This window comes from Oncorhynchus kisutch, linkage group LG29, assembly GCF_002021735.2.
Source record: "Oncorhynchus kisutch isolate 150728-3 linkage group LG29, Okis_V2, whole genome shotgun sequence".
NCBI lineage: Eukaryota > Metazoa > Chordata > Actinopteri > Salmoniformes > Salmonidae > Oncorhynchus > Oncorhynchus kisutch.
Window position 1 is genome coordinate 38,643,433 of NC_034202.2, and position 17,124 is coordinate 38,660,556.

General features: G+C 43.4%; 1 protein-coding gene across 1 annotated transcript; it reads left to right on the forward strand.

Annotated features, from left to right (window-relative positions):
• The first annotated feature begins 27 nt into the window (after positions 1-27).
• On the forward strand, positions 28-450 carry LOC109879382 (keratin-associated protein 6-2-like). Its single transcript, XM_020471561.1, has one exon. It carries the CDS (start codon positions 28-30, stop codon positions 448-450), a length of 423 nt encoding a protein of 140 aa, XP_020327150.1.
• Positions 451-17,124: the final 16,674 nt, after the last annotated feature.

A 17,124-nucleotide genomic window follows, 5' to 3' on the forward strand; every position in this document is an offset into this window, starting at 1 on the left:
TACATGACTGGCTATATGACTTGCTACATGTCAGGCTACATGTCAGGCTACATGTCAGGCTACATGACTGGCTACATGTCAGGCTACATGTCAGGCTACATGACTGGCTACATGTCAGGCTATATGACTGGCTATATGACTGGCTACATGTCAGGCTACATGTCAGGCTACATGACTGGCTACATGTCAGGCTATATGACTTGCTACATGTCAGGCTACATGTCAGGCTACATGTCTGGCTATATGACTGGCTACATGTCAGGCTACATGACTGACTACATATCAGGCTACATGTCAGGCTACATGTCAGGCTACATGCCAGGCTATATGACTGACTACATGTCAGGCTACATGTCAGGCTACATGTATGGCTATATGACTGGCTACATGCCAGGCTATATGACTGACTACATGTCAGGCTACAAGTCAGGCTACATGACTAGTTACTAATGTTTTTCAGAAAAAATCAGTCCCAGAACCACACCACTATGCTACATGACTGACTACATTTCAGGCTACATGTCAGGCTACAGGATTGGCTACATGTCAGGCTACATGTCAGGCTACAGGACTGGCTACATGTCAGGCTACATGTCAGGCTATATGACTGGCTACATGTCAAGCTACATGACTGACTACATATCAGGCTACATGTCAGGCTACATATCAGGCTACAGATCAGGCTACATGTCAGGCTACATGTCAGGCTACATGTCAGGCTACAGGATTGGCTACTCTGCATGAAATGCAATGGCCATCCAATTCACTAATTGGCCTTTTGACCAATCACATCAGATCTTATCACATCAGATATATATCAGAGCCGATCTGATTGGTCAAAACACCTGGGCTGCCTGTGTAAACGGAGCCTTTTCTTTCTTTACCTGTCATTGCAAACTGAACAGGCAGTTTGCTGAGTGTACGGCCAGAGGTCCTGTTAGATCGAGATCCATTCGGATAGGAGAGAGAGATGGACTGAGTGAGGAAGTCCTCCATCATCATCTGAACTGCGTATGTTCCAGTTGTATTCGTGTTGCTCCAAAACGACAAGGTGCAGTCCTAAAGGAGACTAGATTAAAGGGGCAATGAGGTGCAGTCCTAAAGGAGACTAGATTAAAGGGGCAATGAGGTGCAGTCCTAAAGGAGACTAGATTAAAGGGGCAATTAGGTGCAGTCCTAAAGGAGACTAGATTAAAGGGGCAATGAGGTGCAGTCCTAAAGGAGACTAGATTAAAGGGGCAATTAGGTGCAGTCCTAAAGGAGACTAGATTAAAGGGGCAATTAGGTGTAGTCCTAAAGGAGACTAGATTAAAGGGGCAATTAGGTGCAGTCCTAAAGGAGACTAGATTAAAGGGGCAATTAGGTGCAGTCCTAAAGGAGACTAGATTAAAGGGGCAATTAGGTGCAGTCCTAAAGGAGACTAGATTAAAGGGGCAATTAGGTGCAGTCCTAAAGGAGACTAGATTAAAGGGGCACGTAGGTGCAGTCCTAAAGGAGACTAGATTAAAGGGGCAATTTGGTGCAGTCCTAAAGGAGACTAGATTAAAGGGGCAATTTGGTGCAGTCCTAAAGGAGACTAGATTAAAGGGGCAATGAGGTGCAGTCCTAAAGGAGACTAGATTAAAGGGGCAATGAGGTGCAGTCCTAAAGGAGACTAGATTAAAGGGGCAATGAGGTGCAGTCCTAAAGGAGACTAGATTAAAGGGGCACTTAGGTGCAGTCCTAAAGGAGACTAGATTAAAGGGGCAATTAGGTGCAGTCCTAAAGGAGACTAGATTAAAGGGGCAATTAGGTGCAGTCCTAAAGGAGATTAAAGGGGCAATAAGGTGCAGTCCTAAAGGAGATTAAAGGGGCAATGAGGTGCAGTCCTAAAGGAGATTAAAGGGGCAATTAGGTGCAGTCCTAAAGGAGATTAAAGGGGCAATACACAATTCTTACATACATTTTAAAACAATATATAAACCAATTGATTCTTGAAGTATATAACTTATAAATGCCTCGGGGGCTTAGTTCAACATCAGAACCAGTAATATAAACTTGTTTTACTCTATTGTTTGTAAACAACATAAATGTGAACTATACGTTTGGTATCATGGAGTCCTTGCATCCGAAGCTCTGTCTATGACTTTTAGAGTGGCTACATTTCTCCGACCCCTATCCTTCAGCTGTTTACCGAAACAGTGGCGGGTGTCACGGCTTTGCTATTGTTAGAACTGCGTACCGCCCCTTTACGCAGTGTCATTTCAGATAAATAACTTTCCTTTTCTTTAGCGAGGTTCACAAAAACATCCCCATGCTGAGCGAACACATGTGACAGATAGCCAGACAGACAAAACAACACAAGTTGTACTTCTCTTCCCACAGGTCCTGTCTTATTCCACTAGCTATTCCTCTCCACTAGGTGGCAGTGTTCACTGATACACTAACTTGGAACGCTCAACCTGGAAACCTATAGAAATCACATTATTGTCACGCAACAATCAACAATGACTTATCAACTCCAAATATACCAAATATAATTCTTAACTGGTTATTCCCTTTTCACTTACTATCGTCATCATTGTCTATCTGTTTTGCTGTCATGTGGATACTAACCCATCGCAGAGTGAAGTTAACACCGGCAAGGTTACTAGATGTGACACACTCATCTGTTGGTACTGCATATCTGCATCTGACCTCATCCCCATCTGGGTCAAAGGACAACATCTCTTCGACAATTGACTGGGACACTGAGAGAGAGAGAGAGAGAGAGAGACAGGGGGGGAGGGGTGGTTGGGAAGGGAGAGAGAGAGAGAGGGAGGGAGGAAAGAGGGGGAGGGAGAGTGAGAGAGAGAGAGAGAGAGAGAGAGAGAGAGAGAGAGAGAGAGAGAGAGAGAGAGAGAAAGAGAAGGGGGGACAGAGGTAGAGGGGGTATGAGAGAGAGGAAAAAATATGGTGGAGGGAGAGGAGTGGGGAGATAGAGGAAGAGACAGAGAGAAGGGGGGTGTGAGAGGAGAGAGCGAAAGAAAGGGCGAGAGAGGGGGAGACAGAGCGAGAGGGGGAGACAGAGAGAGAGAGGGGGGGGTAGACAGAGAGAGAGAGAGAGGGGGGAGACAGAGCAAGAGGGGGAGACAGAGAGAGAGGGGGAGACAGAGAGAGAGAGGGGGGAGACAGAGAAAGAGGGGGAGACAGAGAGAGAGAGGGGGAGACAGAGAGAGAGAGGGGGGGAGACAGAGAAAGGGGGGAGACAGAGAGAGAGGGGGGGAGACAGAGACATTACATGGTTATGTAGTCCTGTATGTATATAGTAGTATTTACCTCATGGTTATGTAGTCCTGTATGTATATAGTAGTATTTACCTCATGGTTATGTAGTCCTGTATGTATATACGAGTATTTACCGCATCAGAGGTATGACGGTGGTCTGTGGAGATCGGTTGACTTTCCCTGTGTCAGACCTGACCCCGAGATTCACATGAGTCAACAGCCTCCAACCAACAACATTATTAATGGTGGACATCCAGTTACCCCCATTCATCCTGTGATGACGTAAGAGACAGAGAGGAATGACAGACGGAACACTCTTGTTGTTACTGTATGTGGTAAGTTGTTCATCATGTACAGTACTGTGTGTATTCATCAATGTGTTTTTTTCCAACCCTTTTAGTAATACTGTTTGCCCAGAAATGGGACGATATGTATGTTGCCCATCGGCCCTATAACGACTTTGGTAACCAGGATGCAATAACTATAACGACTTTGGTAACCAGGATGCAATAACTATAACGACTTTGGTAACCAGGATGCAATAACTATAACGACTTTGGTAACCAGGATGCAATAACTATAACGACTTTGGTAACCAGGATGCAATAACTATAACGACTTTGGTAACCAGGATGCAATAACTATAACGACTTTGGTAACCAGGATGCAATAACTATAACGACTTTGGTAACCAGGATGCAATAACCAGAAATTGGACAATACACTCCCCCTCTGTATGTATTTGGACAGTGAATCTTAAATATTTAATATGGCTATATAGTCCAGTATTTTGCATTGGAGAGCAAACGTTTCATATGAGGCAACAGCACAGAATGTCAGCTTTCATTTTCATACATATTTGAGTTATCTTTTAGAAATGAAAGCACTTTATAGATCTAGTCCCCCATTTGAAGATGTCATAAGTATTTGGACAAAATTCACGTATAGTGTATTAAAGTAGTCAAAAGTTTAGTATTTAGTCCCATATTCTTAGCACTCAATGACTACATCAAGCTTGTGACTCTACAAACGTGTTGGATCCATTTGCAGTATGTTTTGGTTGTGTTTAGGATTATGTTTTGCTCAATAGGAAGTGAATAGTGAATAACGACTGGAGTCATTTTCTTTCTACGTGAGTAGATAAGATGTTTTCTGAACACTTCTAAATGAATCCTGATAATGCCATGATTAAAGGAAAATCCAGAATGAATCAAGAGTAATGATGAGTGAGAAAGTTACAGAGGCTACGACAGTGGTCACCAACCCGGTCATTGCGATGTTCAAGGCATTACTAGTCGATCACTAAACATTCCTGTAGAAAAGCCAACGATAAAGGCTTGCGCTTCTATTTTCTTTTTTTTCTCCTGTGGAGCTTTTGTCTGTTGGTGCCTTTGATTCAGAAGTCCAGCACACTGGGTAGGCGAAGTGTTCCCAATTTTGAACCATTTTCATTTGTCTGAAAAGACAAAACTGTGCAAATACCAGCCGGACCAGGAGATCTGTGGAAATCGAGTGTGCCTACTGCGCTGGCCAAATCGGATGGCTCATATCACCTCACTTATTTACAGCATCCACAACTAAATTTGATGCTAGCCTACATGAGGTTTGATCATTTTTAACATGACCAGAGAGAAACTATCAAAGAGTACCTCCAAAGAGCTGCAGTTTTTATGAGTGAGTTTGTGTTTAAGTTTTTATTCAACAATTTAAACACTGTTTTTATTCAACAATTTAAACACTGTTTTTATTCAACAATTTAAACACTGTTTTTATTCAACAATTTAAACACTGTTTTTATTCAACAATTTAAACACTGTTTTTATTCAAATACAGATGAAAAAACAGTGTTCAGATATGATTGAAAGTCCAAGGGTTTCTATATAGTGCACTACTTTTGACAGGCCCATAGGGCCCTGGTCAAATGTAGTGCACTATATAGGGAATAGGGTGCCATTTGGGACGCACCCCAGAGTCTAAGCGCCAGCCTCTTTGAACTGTGGTAGGCTCATTTAAAAGGCGCACACACACACACATAAAAACCACACCACAAAAACAATACAGTTGAAGTGGGAAGTTTACCGACGCTTAGGTTGGAGTCATTAAAACTTGTTTTTCAACCACGCCACAAATGTCTTGTTAACAAACTATAGTTTTGGTAAGTCGGTTAGGACATCTACTTTGTGCATGACACAAGTCATTTTTCCAACAATTGTTTACAGACAGATTATTTCACTTACAATTCACTGTATCACAATTCCAGTCGGTCAGAAGTTTACATACACTAAGTTGACTGTGCCTTTAAACAGCTTGGAAAATTCCAGAAAATTATGTCATGGCTTTTGAAGCTTCTGATAGGCTAATTGACATAATTTGAGTCAATTGGAGTTGCACCTGTGGATGTATTTCATGGCCTACCTTCAAACTCAGTGCCTCTTTGCCTGAGAATGGAAAAATCAAAAGAAATCAGCCAAGACCTCAGAAAAGAATTGTAGACCTCCACAAGTCTGGTTCATCCGTGAGAGCAATTTCCAAACACCTGGAGGTACCACGTTCATCTGTACAAACAATAGTAAGCAAGTATAAACACCATGAGACCACACAGCCGTCATACCGCTCAGGAAGGAGATGCGTTCTGTCTCCTAGAGATGAATGTACTTTGGTGCGAAAAGTGCAAATCAATCTCAAGACAACAGCAAAGGACCTTGTGAAGATGCTGGAGGAAACAGGTACAAAAGTATCTATATCCACAGTAAAACAAGTCCTATATCGACATAACCTGAAAGGCCGCTCAGCAAGGAAGACCAAAACCACCATAAAATAGCCAGACTACGGTTTGCCAAAGCACATGGGGACAAAGATCGTACTTTTTGGAGAAATGTCCTCTGGTCTGATGAAACACAAATATAACTGTTTGGCCATAATGACCATCGTTATGTTTGGTGGAAAAAGGGGGAGGCTTGCATGCCGAAGAATACCATCCCAACCGTGAAGCACGGGGGTGGCAGCATCATGTTGTGGGGGTGCTTTGCTGCAGGAGGGACTGGTGCACTTCACAAAATAGATGGCATCATGAGGGGGAAAATTATGTGGATATATTGAAGCAACATCTGAAGACATCAGTCAGGAAGTTAAAGCTTGGTTGCAAATGTGTCTTCCAAATGGACAATGACCCCAAGCATACTTCCAAAGTTGTGGCAAAATGGTTTAAGGACAACAAAGTCAAGGCATTGGACTGGCCATCACAAACCCCTGACCTCAATGAACTGAAAAAGTGTGTGTGAGCAAGGAGGCCTACAAACCTGACTCAGTTACACCATCCCTGTCAGGAGGAATGGGCCAAAATTCACTCAGCGTATTGTGGGAAGCTTGTGGAAGGCTACCTGAAACGTTTGACCCAAGTTAAACCATTTTAAAGGCAATGCTACCAAATACTAATTGAGTGTAAACTTCTGACCCACTTGGAATGTGATGAAAAAAATAAAAACTGAAATTAATAATTCTCTCTACTATTATTCTGACATTTCACATTTTTTAAATAAAAGTGGTGATCCTAACTGACCTAAGACAGGGAATTATTACTAGTATTTAATGTCAGGAATTGTGAAACACTGTTTAAATGTATTTAGCTAAGGTGTATGTAAACTTCTGGCTTCAACTATACATATGTATTAATATATATATTTATTAATATTTAAAAAATATATATACACTACATAAGTACAAAAATAAAAAATGTTTGTTGTCATTTCAATCATAGAAATGGAATTCCTAGAATGGACCCGTCCCTCCAGACCACTGCAATGCAGCCGGTACACCAAATCAAATCAAATTTTATTTGTCACATACACATGGTTAGCAGATGTTAATGCAAGTGTAGCGAAATGCTTGTGCTTCTAGTTCTGACAATGCAGTAATAACCAACAAGTAATCTAGCTAACAATTCCAAAACTACTACCTTATAGACACAAGTATAAGGGGATAAAGAATATGTACATAAAGATATATGAATGAGTGATGGTACAGAGCGGCATAGGCAAGATACAGTAGATGGTATTGACATTTCAATGTAATTAACTTATTTTTAACTTCCAACTACTATCACAAAGATGGTCGCCGGTCCATCCACCTTCGAATGTCAACTTAAGTGGTAAAGTGTATTCTATTATCTGTATGTCTATGATTTTGACAGGTTTCCTATGAAAGATTGACAGTGTAATTTAAAACAACTGATGGACCTCCCAACAGTCTCTGTGGTACCATTTGACAGTTGACATTTCTATTTGATTCCCAGTATTAGTGTATTTAATATGACGCCCGCCCGGCATTAAAGAGCTGTGTCTCAACCGACCGCGGACACAAACACGAAGACCTCAGACGATGTAAGACTAAGGGTCTAAGCTACAACATGTGAGATAATGAAAATTTGATTTGTTCATTTTAGATCATTTAAATTAAAGGTAAAAAAAAATATATATATATATTTTTTAAAGTGTTTCATTAAATTATCAAATACACTGAACAAAACTATAAACGCAACATGTAAAGTGTTTCATGAGCCAAAATAGAATGTCCCAGAAATGTTCCATACGCAGAAGAAAAAGCTCTTATTTCTTTCAAATTTGTTTGCATACCTGTTAGTGAGCATTTCTCCATTGCCGACATAATCCATCCACCTGACAGGTGTGGCCTGTCAATAAGCTGATTTAAACAGCATGATCATTACACAGGTGCACCTTGTCCCGGGGACAATAAATGGCCACTCTAAATCATGCAGTTGTCACACAACACAATGCCACAGATGTTTTGAGGGAGCGTGTAATTAACATTGTTACTTGAGGAATGTCCACCAGAGCAGTTGCCAGACAATTGAATGTTAATTTCTCTACCTTAAGCCATCTCCAACGCTTTTTTAGAGAATTTGGCAATACGTTCAATCAGCCTCACAACCGCAGACCATGTATATGGCGTTGTGTGGGCGAGCAGTTTGTTGATGTCCATGTTGTGAAAAGAGTGCCCCATGGTGGCTGTGGGGTTATGGGATAGGCAGCCATAAGCCCCGGACAATGAATACAATTGCATTATTTTCTATGGCAATTTGAATGCACAGAGATACCGTGACAAGATCCTGAGGCCCATTGTCGTGCCATTCCTCCTCCACCATCACTTCATGTTTCAGCATGATAATACACAGTCCCATGTGACAAGGATCTGTACATAATTCCTGGAAGATGAAAATGTCCCAGTTATCCCATGGTCTGCATACTCACCAGACATGTCCCCCGTTGAGCATGTTTGGGATGCTCTGGATCGACTTGTGTTCCAGTTGCCGCCAATATCCAGCAACTTCGCACAGCCATTGAAGAGGAGTGGGACAACATTCCACAGGCCACAATCAACAGCCTGATCAACTCTATGCAAAGGAGATGTGTCGCGCTGCCTGAGGCAAATGGTGGTCACACCAGATACTGACTGGTTATCTGATCCACGCCCCAACCTTTTTTAAATGTATCTGTGACCAATAGAGACATATCTGTATTCACAGTCATGTGAAATCCATAGATTAAGGCCAAATGAATTTATTTAAATTGACTGATTTCTTTATAGGAACTTTAACTCAGTAAAATCTTTGACATTTTTTGCATGTTGCATTTATAGTTTTGTTCAGTATAGTTTGACAACCTTTTTTTTGTAAGATTTTAAATGACATCCAATTCAACCATTTTTCTTTTCCTGTGAGGAAGACATGGATGTATCACGGTATAGTGGGGTAATGATGTATCATGGTATCGTGGGGTATAGATGTATCATGGTATAGTGGAGTAATGATGTATCATGGTATAGTGGGGTAATGATGTATCATGGTATCGTGGGGTATAGATGTATCATGGTATCGTGGGGTAATGATGTATCATGGTATCGTGGGGTATAGATGTATCATGGTATAGTGGAGTAATGATGTATCATGGTATAGTGGGGTATAGATGTATCATGGTATAGTGGAGTAATGATGTATCATGATATAGTGGGGTAATGATGTATCATGGTATAGTGGGGTAATGATGTATCATGGTATCGTGGGGTATAGATGTATCACGGTATAGTGGGGTATAGATGTATCACGGTATAGTGGGGTATAGATGTATCATGGTATAGTGGGGTATAGATGTATCATGGTATAGTGGGGTATAGATGTATCACGGTATAGTGGGGTAATGATGTATCATGGTATAGTGGGGTAATGATGTATCATGGTATAGTGGGGTAATGATGTATCATGGTATAGTGGGGTATAGATGTATCATGGTATAGTGGGGTATAGATGTATCATGGTATAGTGGGGTAATGATGTATCATGGTTTAGTGGGGTATAGATGTATCATGGTATAGTGGGGTAATGATGTATCATGGTATAGTGGGGTAATGATGTATCATGGTATAGTGGGGTATAGATGTATCATGGTATAGTGGGGTATAGATGTATCATGGTTTAGTGGGGTAATGATGTATCATGGTATAGTGGGGTAATGATGTATCATGGTATAGTGGGGTAATGATGTATCATGGTATAGTGGGGTAATGATGTATCATGGTATAGTGGGGTATAGATGTATCATGGTATAGTGGGGTATAGGTGTATCATGGTATAGTGGGGTATAGATGTATCATGGTATAGTGGGGTATAGATGTATCATGGTATCGTGGGGTAATGATGTATCATGGTATAGTGGGGTATAGATGTATCATGGTATAGTGGGGTAATGATGTATCATGGTTTTGACTTAAGTTAATGGCTTATATTTAGGTTTCCATTATTCATATTAAAAATATAATCTTTAATTATTTTTATATCTTTATACATGTTATAAAAACTCCCGAAAATCCTTAAATGTTTCCAAAATTCTGGTAGTTTACTGACAAAATTGGTAAGTGAACGATGATATTCAGACTTTAAAAGAAGAAGTCCCATCAGTGCGGTCTTACCCTGTAGGTTCCGTTTGGGTTGCTCCCTCTGGGGTCGAAGGTCATGGTGCCTCCGTAGAAGTGGGAGGCCCAGGAGCTGGAGACCAGCAGCAGTAGTAGTAGTGTGGACTGGGATAGAGACATGGTGTCTGTCTCTCTGTCTGTGCCACTCTGAGTGCCGACTCTGCTTTAATACACACGTACAGTAGAGGCACATAAGCACATTAAACCTGCGAGCACACACACATACACACACACACACACACACACACACACACACACAATCATAATTTCCTTAGAACCGCGCATGAGGAAACATAGGTGATTGTTTTGTATGAGGAATGAGGACAAGCCTTTAATAGAAGACATCTTTGATAAACCCAACACACCCACAAATAAAATAAACCCACTTTACAATGTGACCTACTGGGGAGAATGAAAATAATCAAATCAAATTGTATTTGAACCCAACAGGTTACCGTAACACTTACAAGCCCCTAACCAACAAGTAAAAGCAGAGTAAAAATAACTAAGAAAAATGTGGAAGATAAACTAAAGGAAAAATTGTAAGACAATAAGACTGCTGAACAGCTTCTACCCCCAAGCCATTAGACTGCTGAACAGCTTCTACCCCCAAGCCATTAGACTGCTGAACAGCTTCTACCCCCAAGCCATTAGACTGCTGAACAGCTTGGACCCTCCAAGCCATTAGACTGCTGAACAGCTTCTACCCCCAAGCCATTAGACTGCTGAACAGCTTCTACCCCCAAGCCATTAGACTGCTGAACAGCTTCTACCCCCAAGCCATTAGACTGCTGAACAGCTTCTACCCCCAAGCCATTAGACTGCTGAACAGCTTCTACCCCCAAGCCATTAGACTGCTGAACAGCTTCTACCCCCAAGCCATTAGACTGCTGAACAGCTTCGACACCTCCAAGCCATTAGACTGCTGAACAGCTTCGACCCCCCAAGCCATTAGACTGCTGAACAGCTTCTACCCCCAAGCCATTAGACTGCTGAACAGCTTCTACCCCCAAGCCATTAGACTGCTGAACAGCTTCTACCCCCAAGCCATTAGACTGCTGAACAGCTTCTACCCCCAAGCATAAGACTGCTGAACAGCTTCGACCCTCCAAGCCATTAGACTGCTGAACAGCTTCTACCCCCAAGCATAAGACTGCTGAACAGCTTCTACCCCCAAGCCATTAGACTGCTGAACAGCTTCGACCCTCCAAGCCATTAGACTGCTGAACAGCTTCGACCCTCCAAGCCATTAGACTGCTGAACAGCTTCTACCCCCAAGCCATTAGACTGCTGAACAGCTTCGACCCTCCAAGCCATTAGACTGCTGAACAGCTTCTACCCCCAAGCATAAGACTGCTGAACAGCTTCTGTATACATAATACATATGTCATGCAATAAAATGCAAAATAATTACTGAGAAGATACACTGAGAAGATACACTGAGAAGATACACTGAGAAGATACACTGAGAAGATACACTGAGAAGATACACTTGCAAGCACCCAAATAGATCATCTGCACATGTGCACGGGAATTAGCATCTCTCTCCTGCAATGGGATAGATGCATGACAACTACAGAGGGATTATTAGAGATAGTCTTTGAAGCGATAGGGTTTCAGATGTTTTTGGGAAGATTGCTAGGGACTCTGGTGTCCTAGCTTCAGGAGAAAACTGGTTCCATCATTGGGGTGTGAGGACAGAGAAGAGTTTGGACTGGGCTGAGTAGGGGTGGGAGGAAGAGAGACCAGAGAGAGACCAACAGTTGCAGAACGGAGTACTCGGATTGGGGAGTAGGGTTTGAGAATAGCCTGAAGGTTCCTCTTGCTGCTCTGTAGGAAAGTATCATGGTCTTGCAGTGTATGTATTCAAATGGAAGCAAGTGAAGTGTGGGAAGTGGGAAGGTTGAACACCAGAAGGATAAATTGCAGGGGTTAGATGGCAGAAGCGGGGAGCCCAGCCAACAGTGAGAGATGACAAGTGCCTGGATTAGGACCTGTGCCTCTTCCTGTGAGGTATGGGTTTTACTCTATAGATGTTGTCAGAAGGGGGAAAGGAGAGTGTCACCCACATAGAGACCATGTGAGGATATGACAGAACCAAGTGTATAGAAAGAAGAGTAGATGGCCTAGAACTGAGCCCTGGGCGACACCAGCAGTGAGAGTATGTCATGCAGACAGATTCTCTCAACATCAACTGGAAGGAGGCAATCCAAGAGTGCACAGAGCCTGAGACACCCAGAGCCTGAGACACCCAGAGCCTGAGACACCCAGAGCCTGAGACACCCAGAGCCTGAGACACCCAGAGCCTGAGATGCCCAGTGCCTGAGATGCCCAGTGCCTGAGATGCCCAGAGCCTGAGATGCCCAGTTCTGAGATGCCCAGCTCTGAGAGTCATAGTGTCAAAGGCAGCTTTTAACCTTTATTTAACTAGGCAAGTCAGTTAAGAACAAATTCTTATTTACGATGACGGCCTATCGAGGAACAGTGGGTTAACTGCCTTGTTCAGAGGCAGAACAACACATTTTTAACTTCGATCCAACAACCTTTCGGTTACTGGCACAACGCTCTATCCACTTGGCTACCTGCCACCCCATAGATCGCAGAGGATGAGAACAGAGGAGACAGTCAGCTTTGGCAGTGGGGAGAGCCTCCACGACACAGAGGAGAGCATTCTTGGTGGAGTGACCATCTTGAAGCCTGACTGGTTAAGGTCAAGAAGAGAGAGATATCGAGAGAGTTGATCAGAGACAGCATGCTCAAGTGTTCTCAAAAGAAAAGAAAGAAGGGATGCAGGTCAGTGATTTTTGATATCAGAGGGGTTGGTTTCTTGAGGAGGGGAGTGTCTCGGTTCATTTTGAAGTGAAAGGGGATACAGCCAGTGGTCAGGGATGAGTTGATGAGGATGGAACACAGCCAGTGGTCAGGGATGAGTTGATGAGGGAAGTGAGGAAAGGGAGAAAGTCTCCAGAGATGGCCTGGAGAAGGGAGGAGGGGACGGGGTCGAGTGGGCAAGTTGTTGTGCGGCTGGACCTCACTAGTTGCAGGATTTAATCTGGAGAGAGAGGGGAGAAAGAGGTCAAGGCTTAGGATAGTTTTGTGTGAGTGGGACCAGTGAATGCAATCGACTGAGTGAATGACGTCATGGAGAAAATGCATCCCATAACATTTTAACATGGAAATAGCTGTTTGATCATTCAGCCGACAGTAGCAGACAATGTGTGGTGTTCAATGTAGGCCTACATTCCATGACAGGGCTTGACATTAACCTGTTTATCCACATTAACTCACTGATAATGTTGTGTTGTTTGATACAAGAAATCACATTACAAAATAAAATGCATCATTATTCCTATACCATCATTATTCAAGCCTCTTTCAAAATACAACACTGCCCCTTTAAGACAAAAAAAAGCTATTTTTGTTTTATCAGTTTGATAATGTGTTTTAATTGTTTATTTCCATGTAGCTTTAATCAACTGCTGGAATAAATAAGGCGATAGAGGACACCCTTGTTTAACAGGCTGTACCGGTACACGTACTCCTGGGCCGGGTCCTCGGTTCAGTCCGCACTGTGAACCCAAACAATCACATAAAACAACTAGGCCTACAGGCTATGTCTACCCTGTATTGTATGGTGTATGTCACTATTGCTCAGCGAGAATAGCCTAATGTTCCCCTGTACCTTTAGCTCAAGGTATAATGTTCCCCTGTACCTTTATATCAAGGTATAATGTGGAGGTATAATGTTCCCCTGTACCTTTAGCTCAAGGTATAATGTTCCCCTGTACCTTTATATCAAGGTATAATGTTCCCCTGTACCTTTATATCAAGGTATAATGTTCCCCTGTACCTTTATATCAAGATATAATGTTCCCCTGTACCTTTATATCAAGGTATAATGTTCCCCTGTACCTTTATATCAAGATATAATGTTCCCCTGTACCTTTATATCAAGGTATAATGTTCCCCTGTACCTTTATATCAAGGTATAATGTTCCCCTGTACCTTTATATCAAGGTATAATGTTCCCCTGTACCTTTATATCAAGGTATAATGTTCCCCTGTACCTTTATATCAAGGTATAATGTTCCCCTGTACCTTTATATCAAGGTATAATGTTCCCCTGTACCTTTATATCAAGGTATAATGTTCCCCTGTACCTTTATATCAAGGTATAATGTTCCCCTGTACCTTTATATCAAGGTATAATGTTCCCCTGTACCTTTATATCAAGGTATAATGTTCCCCTGTACCTTTATATCAAGGTATAATGTTCCCCTGTACCTTTATATCAAGGTATAATGTTCCCCTGTACCTTTAGATAAAACCAGTGGACTTTTCAAACTTTTCCACAGACAGTTACAGTATTTTTTCACTGTATTATTTTCTCATCTGATATCAACTGAATTTGACTATTCACATTACTAACGTTTATAAAACCGCAACTTTCCCTCAATATTGTCACATCACTGTCCAGAATAAACAGTGGGCTGGTGGTGGTATGGTCACCAAATACTCAGAGTCCAGCTCTGAAATAATTGGGCTTTGGATTCAACAACAGTGTCAGTTGGCAGGTGGTTTCTAATGAAGACCTTGATCTTCATTCTGGAAGAATTACAGTGGCATCGTTGTCCATAATTACTAGAGAGAGAATACTCTGGCTTCATGGCACAAGGCCACTGTTCCTGGGAGAGAATACTCTGGCTTCATGGTATGAGGCCGCTGTTCCCTGGGAGAGAATACTCTGGCTTTATGGCATAAGGCCACTGTTCCTGGGAGAGAATACTCTGGCTTAATGGCATAAGGCCGCTGTTCCCTGGGAGAGAACACTCTGGCTTAATGGCATAAGGCCACTGTTCCTGGGAGAGAACACTCTGGCTTAATGGCATAAGGCCGCTGTTCCCTGGGAGAGAATACTCTGGCTTTATGGCACAAGGCCGCTGTTCCCTGGGAGAGAATACTCTGGCTTTATGGCATAAGGCCACTGATCCCTGGGAGAGAATACTCTGGCTTAATGGCACAAGGCCGCTGTTCCCTGGGAGAGAATACTCTGGCTTTATGGCATAAGGCCGCTGTTCCCTGGGAGAGAACACTCTGGCTTAATGGCATAAGGCCACTGTTCCTGGGAGAGAACACTCTGGCTTAATGGCATAAGGCCGCTGTTCCCTGGGAGAGAATACTCTGGCTTTATGGCACAAGGCCGCTGTTCCCTGGGAGAGAATACTCTGGCTTTATGGCATAAGGCCGCTGTTCCCTGGGAGAGAATACTCTGGCTTAATGGCACAAGGCCGCTGTTCCCTGGGAGAGAATACTCTGGCTTTATGGCATAAGGCCGCTGTTCCCTGGAAGAGAATACTCTGGCTTTATGGCACAAGGCCGCTGTTCCCTGGGAGAGAATACTCTGGCTTTATGGCATAAGGCCACTGATCCCTGGGAGAGAATACTCTGGCTTAATGGCACAAGGCCGCTGTTCCCTGGGAGAGAATACTCTGGCTTTATGGCATAAGGCCGCTGTTCCCTGGGAGAGAATACTCTGGCTTAATGGCACAAGGCCGCTGTTCCCTGGGAGAGAATACTCTGGCTTTATGGCATAAGGCCGCTGTTCCCTGGAAGAGAATACTCTGGCTTTATGGCACAAGGCCGCTGTTCCCTGGGAGAGAATACTCTGGCTTTATGGCATAAGGCCGCTGTTCCCTGGGAGAGAATACTCTGGCTTCATGGCACAAGGCTGCTGTTCCCTGGGAGAGAATACTCTGGCTTTATGGTATGAGGCCACTGTTCCTGGGAGAGAATACTCTGGCTTTATGGTATGAGGCCACTGATCCCTGGGAGAGAATACTCTGGCTTTATGGCATCAGGCCACTGATCCCTGGGAGAGAATACTCTGGCTTAATGGCACAAGGCCGCTGTTCCCTGGGAGAGAATACTCTGGCTTTATGGCATAAGGCCGCTGTTCCCTGGGAGAGAATACTCTGGCTTTATGGCACAAGGCCGCTGTTCCCTGGGAGAGAATACTCTGGCTTTATGGCATAAGGCCGCTGTTCCCTGGGAGAGAATACTCTGGCTTTATGGCATAAGGCCACGGTTCCTGGGAGAGAATACTCTGGCTTTATGGTATGAGGCCACTGTTCCTGGGAGAGAATACTCTGGCTTTATGGTATGAGGCCACTGATCCCTGGGAGAGAATACTCTGGCTTTATGGTATGAGGCCACTGATCCCTGGGAGAGAAAACTCTGGCTTTATGGTATGAGGCCACTGATCCCTGGGAGAGAATACTCTGGCTTAATGGTATGAGGCCACTGATCCCTGGGAGAGAATACTCTGGCTTTATGGTATGAGGCCACTGATCCCTGGGAGAGAATACTCTGGCTTTATGGTATGAGGCCACTGATCCCTGGGAGAGAATACTCTGGCTTTATGGTATGAGGCCACTGATCCTGGGAGAGAATACTCTGGCTTTATGGTATGAGGCCACTGATCCTGGGAGAGAATACTCTGGCTTAATGGTATGAGGCCACTGATCCCTGGGAGAGAATACTCTGGCTTTATGGTATGAGGCCACTGATCCCTGGGAGAGAATACTCTGGCTTTATGGTATGAGGCCACTGATCCCTGGGAGAGAATACTCTGGCTTTATGGTATGAGGCCACTGATCCCTGGGAGAGAATACTCTGGCTTTATGGTATGAGGCCACTGATCCCTGGGAGAGAAAACTCTGGCTTTATGGTATGAGGCCACTGATCCCTGGGAGAGAATACTCTGGCTTAATGGTATGAGGCCACTGATCCCTGGGAGAGAATACTCTGGCTTTATGGTATGAGGCCACTGATCCCTGGGAGAGAATACTCTGGCTTTATGGTATGAGGCCACTGATCCCTGGGAGAGAATACTCTG